The sequence below is a fragment of the Sinohyriopsis cumingii genome, chromosome 5 (genome assembly GCF_028554795.1).
Source record: "Sinohyriopsis cumingii isolate HCF-2022 chromosome 5, ASM2855479v2, whole genome shotgun sequence".
Classification (NCBI taxonomy): domain Eukaryota; kingdom Metazoa; phylum Mollusca; class Bivalvia; order Unionida; family Unionidae; genus Sinohyriopsis; species Sinohyriopsis cumingii.
The window spans coordinates 44,910,644-44,922,924 of record NC_142965.1 but is presented as its reverse complement, the minus strand read 5'-3'; the positions used below and the strand labels follow the sequence as shown (position 1 = coordinate 44,922,924).

Sequence of the window (12,281 nt, the reverse complement as noted above, 5' to 3'; positions counted from 1 at the left end):
AACTATCTTTAATGGTCCGTTTACAATTATCATACAAGACATCGTCTTGTGATTTTACGAAACTATATTCTTTAATTCAAAGCTTTTTATTATGGGTCTGCAAAACAGTGATATAAAGACTGTCGTGCACTACTTACTGGAAGTGATATCAAGACTGTCGTGCTCTGCTTACTGGAAGTGATATCAAGACTGTCGTGCACTACTTACTGGAAGCGGTATTATTGAGAATGCTTCCACGAGAACGCATAGAAAACGTGAATATACTAATATTAATTCTAAACTTCCTACACTGTATATCTTGGAAAACAAATGTGCAGAAAAAAGTTGAAAATAGCGTAATATGCACTCCAAATTATATTAAAACTTTTCATTTTTTTACTGCTTGTTGAACAAAGAAGCGTATTAATCGTTATTTGCTCAAATTATAACATACATAGTATAACTTAGGATGCCAGTTAAATAGAATTTCATTCATTGATTTAGTTTATTCTTATACAACGTTTTACATTTTTCCCTATGTTATTATCGAGAGCGTGCAATCTTTTTTCACTAGTTACCATGCGTAAGGAAAATGAGTGTTTTACCACCAATAAACAAAATTATACTAGGAATATTCTGTTGATTAAGATAAAAGCATTAAACACGGATAAAGCCGACAAGTAAGTTCGTAAAGACATACAAAATTGCGTGATCAAAGAGAAATTAAAATTCGAGATGACTTTGTATTACTGAACATAAAGACATGATCTTGAAATATTGAACATCAAGAGATAAATTTACGCAAATCCTACAGTCGCTAGTTGTATAGTATCAATATGAACAAAATAACACTTAATTATACCGATCAAAAGTGGTATAAAGTGGATAACGTAAATAAATTAGCATACGGTCACGTCAGCACCTTGTAATGAAAAGAAAACTTAAAGCTCATTAAATGTTTGTTACTTTGTTCGGTTTCAATGTATTTACAGCTTCTTCTTTCATTTCTCTCATGAAGAGCATCGTTATTTTCAGACAGTCTCCACTGCGTGGATGTCATTCTTTTAGAAGTCAAAGACAAAACTGTATTTTCCCTAAAATATAAGAGGAAAGAATGTGTACTATTGGACGATTCTTCATATTGATATTTCAAATATATCTACCATGAACACTAAGTTAGGTCAATTGGTTTCTTTTTTCTTCTAAATTCCCACAAACATCAAAAAGAAACAAAGTTTTGGTCTCTTCCTACAGGCCTGTCCCGAGGGCAAAGCTAACTAGGCAACCGCCTTGGGCCCCGCGCTTTCAGGAAATTAACTCCGCAATGCAATTTTTTTGCTTGTGGCCCCTCTTATCGCTTGCTACCTTGGGCCCCGCACATCATAGGGCCGGGCCTGTCTTCTTTCATATTGACCAGTAACTGTAACCAACCAGAACTCTAACCATTTAACAAGTTTGTCCACAGGATCCATTACTACCACCATTTCACCCTAATGATGTAATCGAAAGCGTCTTATATTCAGTCTTTATCCTTTAGAGCACACAATGTGTTTCCAAAATGTGTCACTCCAGAAATTAAAATTTACGTTATTAAAAGCAAAAAATAATAATTTTCTTGAATATTTTAAAATGTTCAACGGAGCATAAGTCACGAAAAAAATATACATCATGCGAATTTCTTTCCACTGATTTGAAAGCGGATACCGTTTTAGATGTTGACTAATTTAAGACCTCTACCGTGCAGTTTGTATTGGATGTAATTCTCAGATCAATCCAGGTATAGATAATGTGATTCTAACAAGTTATTAACACTTTGCTATTAACTTCTATGTGCTTTTGTTGTTCGTGGAAGAAATTCTTGTGGCTTCAGTAAACTGTTGGTTTAATTGTAGCTATGGGATTACATCATGTTTAGTAATCACCGATATTTGTTCTATTACCGAGCTAGACGATTTTTCAGGAGAGCTTTCGATTCTTTATAATAGTATCGGAACATCCCTTAAAGTTATTTTGCGAGACGGAGAATTGAGCATGAGTTCAAGCTTTGTTTGCTGTATTGCCGATAAATCTCCACGTAGTTACATAGTCATAGAAGAAACCTATATCATATTTGCACATACCAATAATCGATTGTGCAATTTTTATTCAAAGGTAATAATTATATCGTACTGCAAACAAATATTTTCAAGCTCACTGTCATGATTTTTAGCCCTTGATAACTTCAGAGGGTTTTACGAGTACAATGTTAAATCTAATCTGAAATCCCGAGAAAAAGCATGTGTATAGAGTAGAAAATTATCTCATACTGTCTCGATGCCATGTGGTATTTTATCCCACTTTTCATACACCATAAACGGTAGCTTTCTCAACTGTTCAGTAAGTATGCATTAAGCAATCCTGGTTATTCTAACCGTTACAGGTAACCACAAATATTTGTATATCATTAATAACTAAGTTTTAAACACATCATTGATAATGTGCGTTTTCTACCCAAAGTGCTTAGTTACGGTAAATGTGAGACCGATAACTATTGTTGCTTCATTCATAATTCATTTCCGTGACCATAACTATTTTCTTGTATTCATGACAAATACAGTTTTATAATGATGAAACTTTTGGTCTTGCTTTGCTGCAAAAATAATCTGGCTTTCCTATACTTTGAAATAGTATTTATTAATTATAATTGCAAAAAAAGTAATATTATTCTCCTCGAATAATTTGTTTGAATCTTTTACATGGTACGAATTAGATTCGTTTTGAACATTTATAATCCGGTATAAAAGTTAAAATGTTTTGTTCTTTTTTCAAATTTATCTTCAACTGTAGTTCACAACAATGGTATATAAAAGCCTCGTTTTTTTATTTAAACATCATGTTGTTGTGAATTACCTCCAGTGTGTTATTCAGCAAAGAATTATGATGGTTTTATTATTCAAATATCTTTTTAATCTGTTCCAATCTAGAGTATAATGTGCCTTAGCTTTTTAACTTTGCTTGTATTTTTTCCATGTCATTCTCTAACGCCTCTATTTTCATATTTCTCCTACTCTTTAGCCTACATAACTGTAGATGTTACTCGTATCTATTAAAGTTTGCGTTTGTACATTTGTTCTTATTCCCATGACTGATTGTAGTTACTGAAGAGCAGCAAATAAAGTAATTAATATATGCCCTAACAATTCCATTCTTACTAAATATCATCATGTTATTATAAAATCTGTTTTTCTTGCTCTGGTTTTTTTTTTTTTTGGCTCTTGCATTGATACTCTTCTCAATAGTTGTTATTTTACTGTAATCTTGTTCCCTTCACGTTTAATGCCGCTCAAACTGTTATCCCCCAAAGGCTTTCCTATTTCAATATCAACTGGGTTTTTTTCTTCTTCACAAACATGATGTTAGCAGTATGACAACTACATAATTAACATCAAGGTAAACATTCTTTATCTAATCAACGCTAATAAGTTTACACAGAAACCAAACTTAAGTCCTTGAGCTGCGTGAAGAAAATATCTGACATGCAAGCAATGAAAATATATAGTCTTTCCATGTTCATCTCTTATGTCAAAAATGGCTATGTTAATTTAATTGTAAACTAGTTCTCATTTTGTGCAAAGGGAAGCTTCGTTCACTTGTATTGGAAAACTTATCATAATTATATGTTGTACCATGTTCACAAGCACCCGGGTTATGATTTTTCTTTTCAAGTTGTACCACTTCCTGTCAGCTTTCTCTTTGAACAGCCTCTTCATCCATTCCATTTTTATATTAATCTTTTAATTCTGGTTGTGTTTGTTTCAAATAGTTCTTTGGATATGTTGTGTACGCATTTGATCAAAGTAAACCCTTCGTGACTTAATTTCGTTTTTCCTGATCGCTTTACTTACAATAAAATCACAATGGTTCAAAACTGAAATGGCAGGTGTAACATCTCGTCATATTCTAAAATGTAATGATAAGTATCCCATAATTCAAAGCGTTTTAAACAATTTATGTAATTGCTTTTCTAAATCAGATAAAGGTTATTGAAACAATTATAACAATAATTATTTCAAACGAACAATAATAGTTTATCCAGATGCAGAAAGTACCTAGAACAGCCGCATCAGCACATGCCAAATAATGTATTACATAACCATTTAAGCGAAGATGGCTAATCTGTGGTTTGATACATTTGATACAGAAGTTCAGTCTCTAATTGGGTATCGCACATTCCGTATCCCACACCAAATTTCCTTATAGCATACCCAACTGGAACTACTTTTAAAAGTTAAAATATTAAATAATGGTCCTCTTATGAACAATAGGAAATGATTTATTGCTATGCATTTTAAATCACTCAAAAATGCCAAAACAATTTTGTAATTTTAAGAAATGCAGCTATCTTTGCCGAAACTGGCCGCTTTTTGGCGCTAGAGACATTGGGAGAGTATCGTAAGTAGCAAAGGGAGTTTATGTGCATTATTGGGTATCTAGGCCGAAAAAATCAGAGTTCATCGATATGGATAACACTATCTTTGACAGAATGTTTGACAATGAGTTTTCAGATGAAACTGGTGTGCAAAGTGGCATCAAACATGAGAGAGAGCAATTACTTTGCCGCTGAACCTTGTATTCACATTTTTTGAAATCTCGACAAAGTAAGAAAGACTCGTCGAGTCAGGTAAGGTTCATGGCATGGCTGGAAATGCCGGAGGTTTGGACAAAACATCACGCCAAATTTAATTCTCAAGACAGACATTCCACAATTTAAATTATATAAAATACCAAACACAAACAAACTCCATTTAAGCTTCAGAGTTTCAAAATACGTTCTGAGGAATTATTTCTTAAGAAACAAGCTTAAGTGCAGGGATTTACAATTTAATACTAAATATATCAGTTAATCGATTTTTTTATAGAAAATCTGAGGATGAACTGATAAACATTTGCAACATACAGGTGGACTATAACATACAGCAGCCGCTGTTTTGATTCTGACCCAGATTAGAAGTATTACTTCCGTTACAGTGAGAGATCGCTGAGGTACATTGAGGAAAATGTATGCTGACATTTTAAATTATTGCGACTGCTCAAATAGAAGCAAAGAGAAGAAAACCGATAAATTGTTTTCTTGTTAAAATAGATCCAAACGAATATTAAAACCTCGTCCGCGTGAAAGATACGTAATGTTTGATTTCTTAATGTTATGCTTCAATTATTACTTTTAGTTCAATCATCAATATTTTCTGTATTAATAGAAACATAAAAATTGCGAATTAGACTATACTATAAACTAATGAGCTTTCCGTTTAAACTGGAAAGTATTTAATTACTGTTAATAAATATAATATATTCTGAGATTTGCATGGAAGTATTAGTAAGATAGTGTTATGACTCTATGGTTTTAAATTAAGTAACAGAAAAGAGTGAAAAGTAACATGTTTTGTACAATTCAACAAGTAATTTATTTCCCTTGAATACACAATGAAAATTTAAAAGAACTTTCAGTATTGTAAATTAAATCCCAAATAGTCATTAATGCTCTATAACAAGTCTAAAAGTATGAAGTTAGAATTGAATTCTAGTGGTATTCCAAATATATTCCAATTTTGAATTTTTTTAAGTGTCTGTAGTCTTCAACGTGCTAAACTGCAAACTGCATGGAGTGCTGCAATTTACTAAGGCTCTTCTGATGTATCACAATAATATAATCCAAAATGTTCTTGTCTGAATTGATTATAATTCCGAATTAATGTTGCAGTCCAAGATTATTAGTGAGCACTTTGTAATTCCAATGAATAATATATAGAATAAATTACACTCAAATTAAAACTGAACACAATAATATAGGTGATTCTGCTTCCGATGTTAAGGCAAGAATGAATATTTATTCAAGCTAAATATTCATTAAAATACTAAGCCACAACAATAGAGCCGTTTTCTTTAAAAAGCATCCAACATTTTCGACAAGCTTAGAAATTCCAAGTAGTAAACTGATGTCCCAGACTCAAATTCAATGATCCGGATATTAATCATATAATTTTAGAGAAACATTAGCTATGTTCTATATACCACGACTATATGGTCTTAAACAAAGTAATAGAAAAGAGCGCGCTTTAAACTGACACACTGCAGACATCGTAGCGATATGACTGGAAAATTGTTAAAGCTATAATAAAAAAATCTAAATCACACAGAGGGAGAGAGAGAGAAAAGAGCAAAAACCAACCAGTTGTGTAAAGTTCAGCAAATATTTTCCCCCGAGTATACAAAAGTGAAAACTCTAGAAAAAAATTACAGTAATGCGAATTAGATTCCAAATAGTCCTACTGACTCAGCTCCTAATGAATAAAATAGCCATAAATCTTAGTGGAATTTCCTATAAAATCTAGTGCTAAAAGGGTTCACGTGCATGTAGCGGCATGTAGTCTTGAATGTACTAATAGCCTTTAGTGTAATGATATGGCAACAGTCAATCACAATAATATAGTCCAAGAAGACCTTGTTTGAATTCACTATAACCCCAAGCTATTGTCTCTGTCCAAGAATAGTAATGAGCACTTCGAAATTTCAGAGAATAATAATTTAAATAAATAATTTCTAGCCTAAATCAAACACAGATCACAAAAATAATACTGATTCTATCTCAAGATCTTACAGCACGAATGAATAATGTCTATATAAACAATTTTATAAACCCCATTAATTAACTAGATCACAACTATATATATATATATATATATATATATATATATATATATATATATATATATATATATATATATATATATATATATATATATATATATATATATATATATATATATATATATATTTACCTAATGGAAACTGCTATTCTGGAAGATTCAGTTACTAAAATTGTAATATAGAATGTGGTAAACATCGGGTAGACTAGATATATTTATGAGACAATCATAATAACCATCACCCAAATGTTTACTTCTACTGATAATGATCCTGATATTTAACCAAAACACTCGCAAAAAATAATAGCTATGTCTTATTTGTTACAAAATGAAAACAACCTGTGTCTCCAGTCAGGAAAAATACGAACTTGATTTTGGACAAGGTTAAATCCATAAAACAATTATCCATATGAATTTTTATATAAAAAATAACAAACAATGCAAATTTAACATACATAACATGTGTTGTTTACACTAAATCATCTTATTGATCAGGCAAACCATGCACTTGATTTTGGACAAGGTCAAGTACAAAATAACGGTATATTTAAAACATAAGCAAACAAATAATACAAAATTCGAGATATACACCAATAAAAGATCACAAGATAAAAAGTTGAATCATTAAAAAATGAGTCGGTTCATTCATCAAACGTTGAAATCTTCAACGGTATTCTCTAACATATTATTTCATGTCTGACCATATTGCATAACAAAAAGAAACAAAGCAAGGCTGCACATTTTATTTATCAAGCATTGTTTGTGCATTATTTTTAATGATTCGTTACTTTCAATTAACCTTTAGCAATATATGTCTGAAAGTTGTCAAACTAGCATGATGTAAGGTAGTCATCTGTCACTTCAATGAATATACTGTCAAACTGTTGATCGGAAGATTCGTGTCACATCTTGCAATTACTTTACATTATAGCAGCTCTAGTGTTTGAACAGACTTCATATCTCTTATTAGTTTATTTTTCATTCAGTTTTTTTCCCAATTAGTTTCAGAAACAATTTGCCAGTTATCTCTTTGCGTGTTCTGTTTGAAAATGTTATGTTCAATACATGTTTTATACTCATCGACTTCTGTAATTGTGTGACTTTAACCTAAGAATTTTAAATATCTTCATAACTGCATTAACATCTATGAAAGTCTCGTTACATGATTTTCTTTTCCAGTATCACGATGACAAGTATATAGTCTCTGAAACTGTGTTTGTTTTTATCGCACCTCAAAAAGTAGTTAGATTCATCTTCATACTCCTTACTATTATCTCTTTTTATTTCTTCTGTGATATCATGCTATGACATGACTACATCGCGTTCGCCTTATGGTTTTTGATTTGTACAATGTTGAATTGTGATGTTCTTATAATATTTCATTTGAAACCTGGTTTTTTGACCGCTACAAATTCGCGTGAAAGACATATTTTAGCTCCATTTTCTAATGCGTTGCTTTAAAATATATGTTCATTCCAGAAAGCTCACAACTTTCATGCTCTTTAACACAGTTTATGTGTACGTTACCGTTATTTAAGTTAATGGAGAATGCTGAATGTTTTAGTCTGTCTTTCAACTGATAAACACTTTATCATTAAATTTACATATCACAAGTACCACCATTTTACTTTTTCTTTTCACGATTATTTTTTTTAACTCTGCATCAGTCATCTTGTTTGTCAAATATTGTTCATATGTTGGTGTTCTGTTTGGCCAACTTTTAATTTTTGGAAATATAAATGGATCAGTTATCAATTACTTGTCTAGATTGATTAATATTTTTATCTCGTTTCTTCCCTGTTCACTTCAACTTGAGTTGTGTCTATTGTTATTATATGCTCATTGTTTTCTCCGTTAACTTTACATTCTCAGAATCGTTCAGTATCTTACAATATTGCACACCTTCATTTTGCATTCACGTGCATAAAGTAACTACTTTCTATTGTAAACAAACAATGGGCGCAGACGCCAGCACTTTTGATTTGTAAACAAATCATGTACACTTGCGTAGTAGGCGCTTTAGGTTTTGGTTGATGAAATTTGTTTCTCAATGAAGTAAAGGAAATATTTCGTGGAGTGCCACATACCAGCTGTTTTGGCACATTCCTCGTTAACTTTTTTGATACAATGTTTCGTATTTAAGCTAGCTATACAGTATACGCCAGAAAGGGTCCTTACAAAGAACATACAAGTGACAAGGCATAAACTGTCTTCTTTAGCTGGTAAAAAGAATGGCAAAGAAATATACTTACAGTCTTACATCCTGACTTTCCTCAAAATGTACTTTCATAGTGCTGCAATTTCGAATTACATGTGCCATGTCATAGGTTCTCAATCTTGATTACACATTTCGAAATTGTACTGTAATTTCGACTATAAGTGCAATTACATCCTCCTTACTGCACTCAAAATGAAATAAGCATTAAATTCCATAGCGTCTTTTTGCTAATTGCAATTGAAGGACTTCATATTTTCCCCACATTATGATTTCAAACATTCAATGACAGAAACAGAAACACATTTGCAGATGTCAACACGCTTCTCCCTCGCTTCTTTAATCCGATGTATTTCGTGTGGAATTGTCACATAAATTCAGCCCATAATCACGAAATGTCGTAGAATCGACAAAAATACCACAATCTATTCATTCCAGATCAAATGGAAAACTTGTTGTAATGCGCATTCATTCACAATATAACTAAAAATGTCAATTTTAAGTAGACCAGTCCTATCACTAACCACACAATGTTGAGCGCCTAGCGAGGCAGTTAGTACCATTTTTAAGGCCTTGGTATGACTCGGCCGAGGGTCGAACCCTCGACCTCCCGCGTCCGAGGAGGGCGCTCTAACCACTAGGCCACAGGAGCGGTAGATAGATAGATAGACAGATAGGTAGGTAAGAGGAGACAGACAGACAGACAGAGACAGAGAATTGAGTCTTACTCTGCTCTCGGTTCCGATTTCAGACACAACATATAGCAGTGCTTTGTCTTTATCACCAAGCCTTGCGATAATTCTGTCTATGAAAACCTCAATCTCCGCCTCCTGCATCCCGACAAGCAATTCCTGGGTTTTCTTGGCGACCTGATTTTCGTTATCAAAATTGTAAAAGAAAAATATGAGACTCCGCTTATAAAGTCCCTTGGATAAGTGCTTTCAAAAGACTTCAACAATTTTGTTAAGTTTTATAGTTTTTAATTAAAAAAGAAGAAGCTTTACGTTTTATTTTCACATGATTACAAATAAAGATTATGTTACAAAAGGAAAGAAAGAAATACAAGTATACTATAACGACTTTGAAGTACATTCCAATGCCACATATTATCTCATGACCTTATATGACGTCATGGCACGACTTTCACGTGCTTAATACAAAAACATATCGAAACAGCCATGTCATAAAAAGAATACTTTATGAAAATGCAAACATTTTCAAGATTATAATAACTTATCCCGTTGTAAGGAAATATAATTCCATAAAGTATACTTCGATCTGAAAGTCTAGTGGTTTGATTACCTCGATGACTGGCTTTACGATTTGGTTTACAAATGTTTAGTATCAATCTAAAAATACCTTGGCTTTAAATTTAATTTTATATTGCTATTTCAGTATGTGATACAATACGAAGGAAAGAATTTGTTTTTTTAGATGATAATATTAAGAAGAAGAGACTCAATTCCGTATGCTAACAAAATATTTATTCCATGGTTCTGTCGGGGAAAACTGTAAAAATGCTTTCAGTAAAGATCTTCCTCGTCTTTTATAAGCTACAACTTACACCTGGCTGAACGAAGGAAGCTTTTCAAACACTAATCATCAAGATAACAGAATTATATTTTTATATGAAAAAGAAGTTTCATTATTTTCATCGGTTTCAGATTAATGTACATTAAGATTTATCTCGAAACGATATAGGACATCCAACCAGCTTTGCACTAAAATATCTATGGAAACCGATTTGAATGTGCTGCAGAAATCACACGGTCACATTGGACTTCACGAATATTAACTCTGCCGTATTTGGGGCTTAATGTTCTTTGCAGATTAACAAGGATTATTTCCAAATTGGCTCTGAGAAGTAGCGAATAGCCAAGTAAGGAAAGTCTTTAGGAAAGTGTTGATTTTGGGGATTTTATATAGTAGCATCGTGCCGTGGAACATTGCTCCTCACCGTAGACATTGCCTTAATTTAACCTCGCTGTGAATGACTTGCAATTATTTTCACACACGGTCTTTTTCTTGATACACTGTCGCCATCACCTCCAGCGTCCTTGGAAACGTAATAATGTTGTCGTAATATTTTCAGAAGAAGGTGAGACAAAGTAACATCGTTTCGAATTGAAAATATTACTCGATTTTTATCGTAGTAAATCATTTACTGTTTTGGGTTGCAAGCGCCCTGGTTCCCTATCTGCGCATGAAATCGTTCGTGATTTTTCTTTTCATCCAAATCTATTTCGGACTCCACCAGGCCAATTGTTTTATCTTCGATGACCACCGAGTATAGTTTACTAATTGTATTGAAACTGTTTTGCTGTGTAGCGAGAAGTTCCTAATATATACGTATTTGGTTAGGTAAAAGTATCGAGATTGTTTTGTCATTGCCATCCGCGACATTACTACCGACATGGCACCGTTAGCAAATCCCACTGATGTACCAATGATGGTTTGCTGTAGTCAAAATTCCAGCAACGCCAAGGTCAAAAGTAGTTGTGGCACTGATTCCACAAATAGCATATATGACCACACACACGCTTTTTATTTTACGAGTTAAGCTGTTTTCTTAGCGATTTCATCTCGTAAATATTTTTCTAATTTAATTATTTTCTCGCATCTTTTAATTTTGATGGTCTATCACAATCCTTCCATTAACATTGTCATTGTGTAAATTAGCCGGTCGACAGGCTTGCCTTCTTCAGCTGTATCAAGCAAACGCACTTCCAACCAATCATTTTTCTTCACTGGCATAACAGCTATGCAATCGTTGCAAAAATCTTCCTGCGTGATATTTATGTCTTCAGTAGTTAAGCGTTCTTGACCTCTGCCATCACGTTCAAATAAAGCTTGTTTTCGTCAAAGAAATGTTACTGGAACATGTGCCTCCTTGTTGAATAATCGTCAATATCTTTCTCTTCTTAGCTGAGATAATGCTGGTTTAACATAATCACCGAGTAATGTAATCAAGATGGATACATCGGTAAATTTTCACTTATCAAAATTACCCCAAATGAAACAGTCTCCGCTAAGGGTATGCTTGTCAATCAGTATTTGTTTGTCCAGAGATCCGCAGATCAATAATAACAGTTCTTTGCAGCTGTAATATTAGAACTGAGTCTCTTCGTGGAAACAGGGCTTGGGGGCTCACGCGGATTACAATCGCAGACTTACGAGTGTGCAAAAATGGTCAGCGGGGTAAAGTCACTGGGATAAAGAATGGGCTTATGAATCCATAACCGGAATTTAACAGCCTTTTGATATTACTGATAATGATATTACTTCTTTAGTCCATAATAGGCTATGCATGGTGGCTAGTATATTTGGTGGAGTAAGAACCGGGTAAAACGAAATCTGTCATCTCTAAAGGCGTTTGCATCAAACCATTCGGCTACTCGGGG

The 12,281-nt window shown here is 33.1% G+C and overlaps 1 protein-coding gene across 2 annotated transcripts in view; it reads right to left on the bottom strand.

Moving 5' to 3' along the window:
• The window catches only part of LOC149799055 (transient receptor potential cation channel subfamily V member 5-like), a 78,472-nt gene that overhangs the window by 38,065 nt on the left and 28,126 nt on the right, over nt 1-12,281 (bottom strand). The window contains exons 1-2 of one of the 2 annotated variants that reach the window (XM_089958033.1): nt 9,609-9,742; nt 946-1,073 (exon numbers count right to left, since the gene is read on the bottom strand). In XM_089958033.1, the coding sequence (XP_089814159.1) occupies nt 946-1,002 (57 nt within the window). In that variant the 5' untranslated portion in view covers nt 1,003-1,073; nt 9,609-9,742. Of the gene's footprint in view, nt 1-945; nt 1,074-9,608; nt 9,750-12,281 lie in introns of those variants that run through there. The other variant, XM_089958032.1, reaches the window with a different exon arrangement.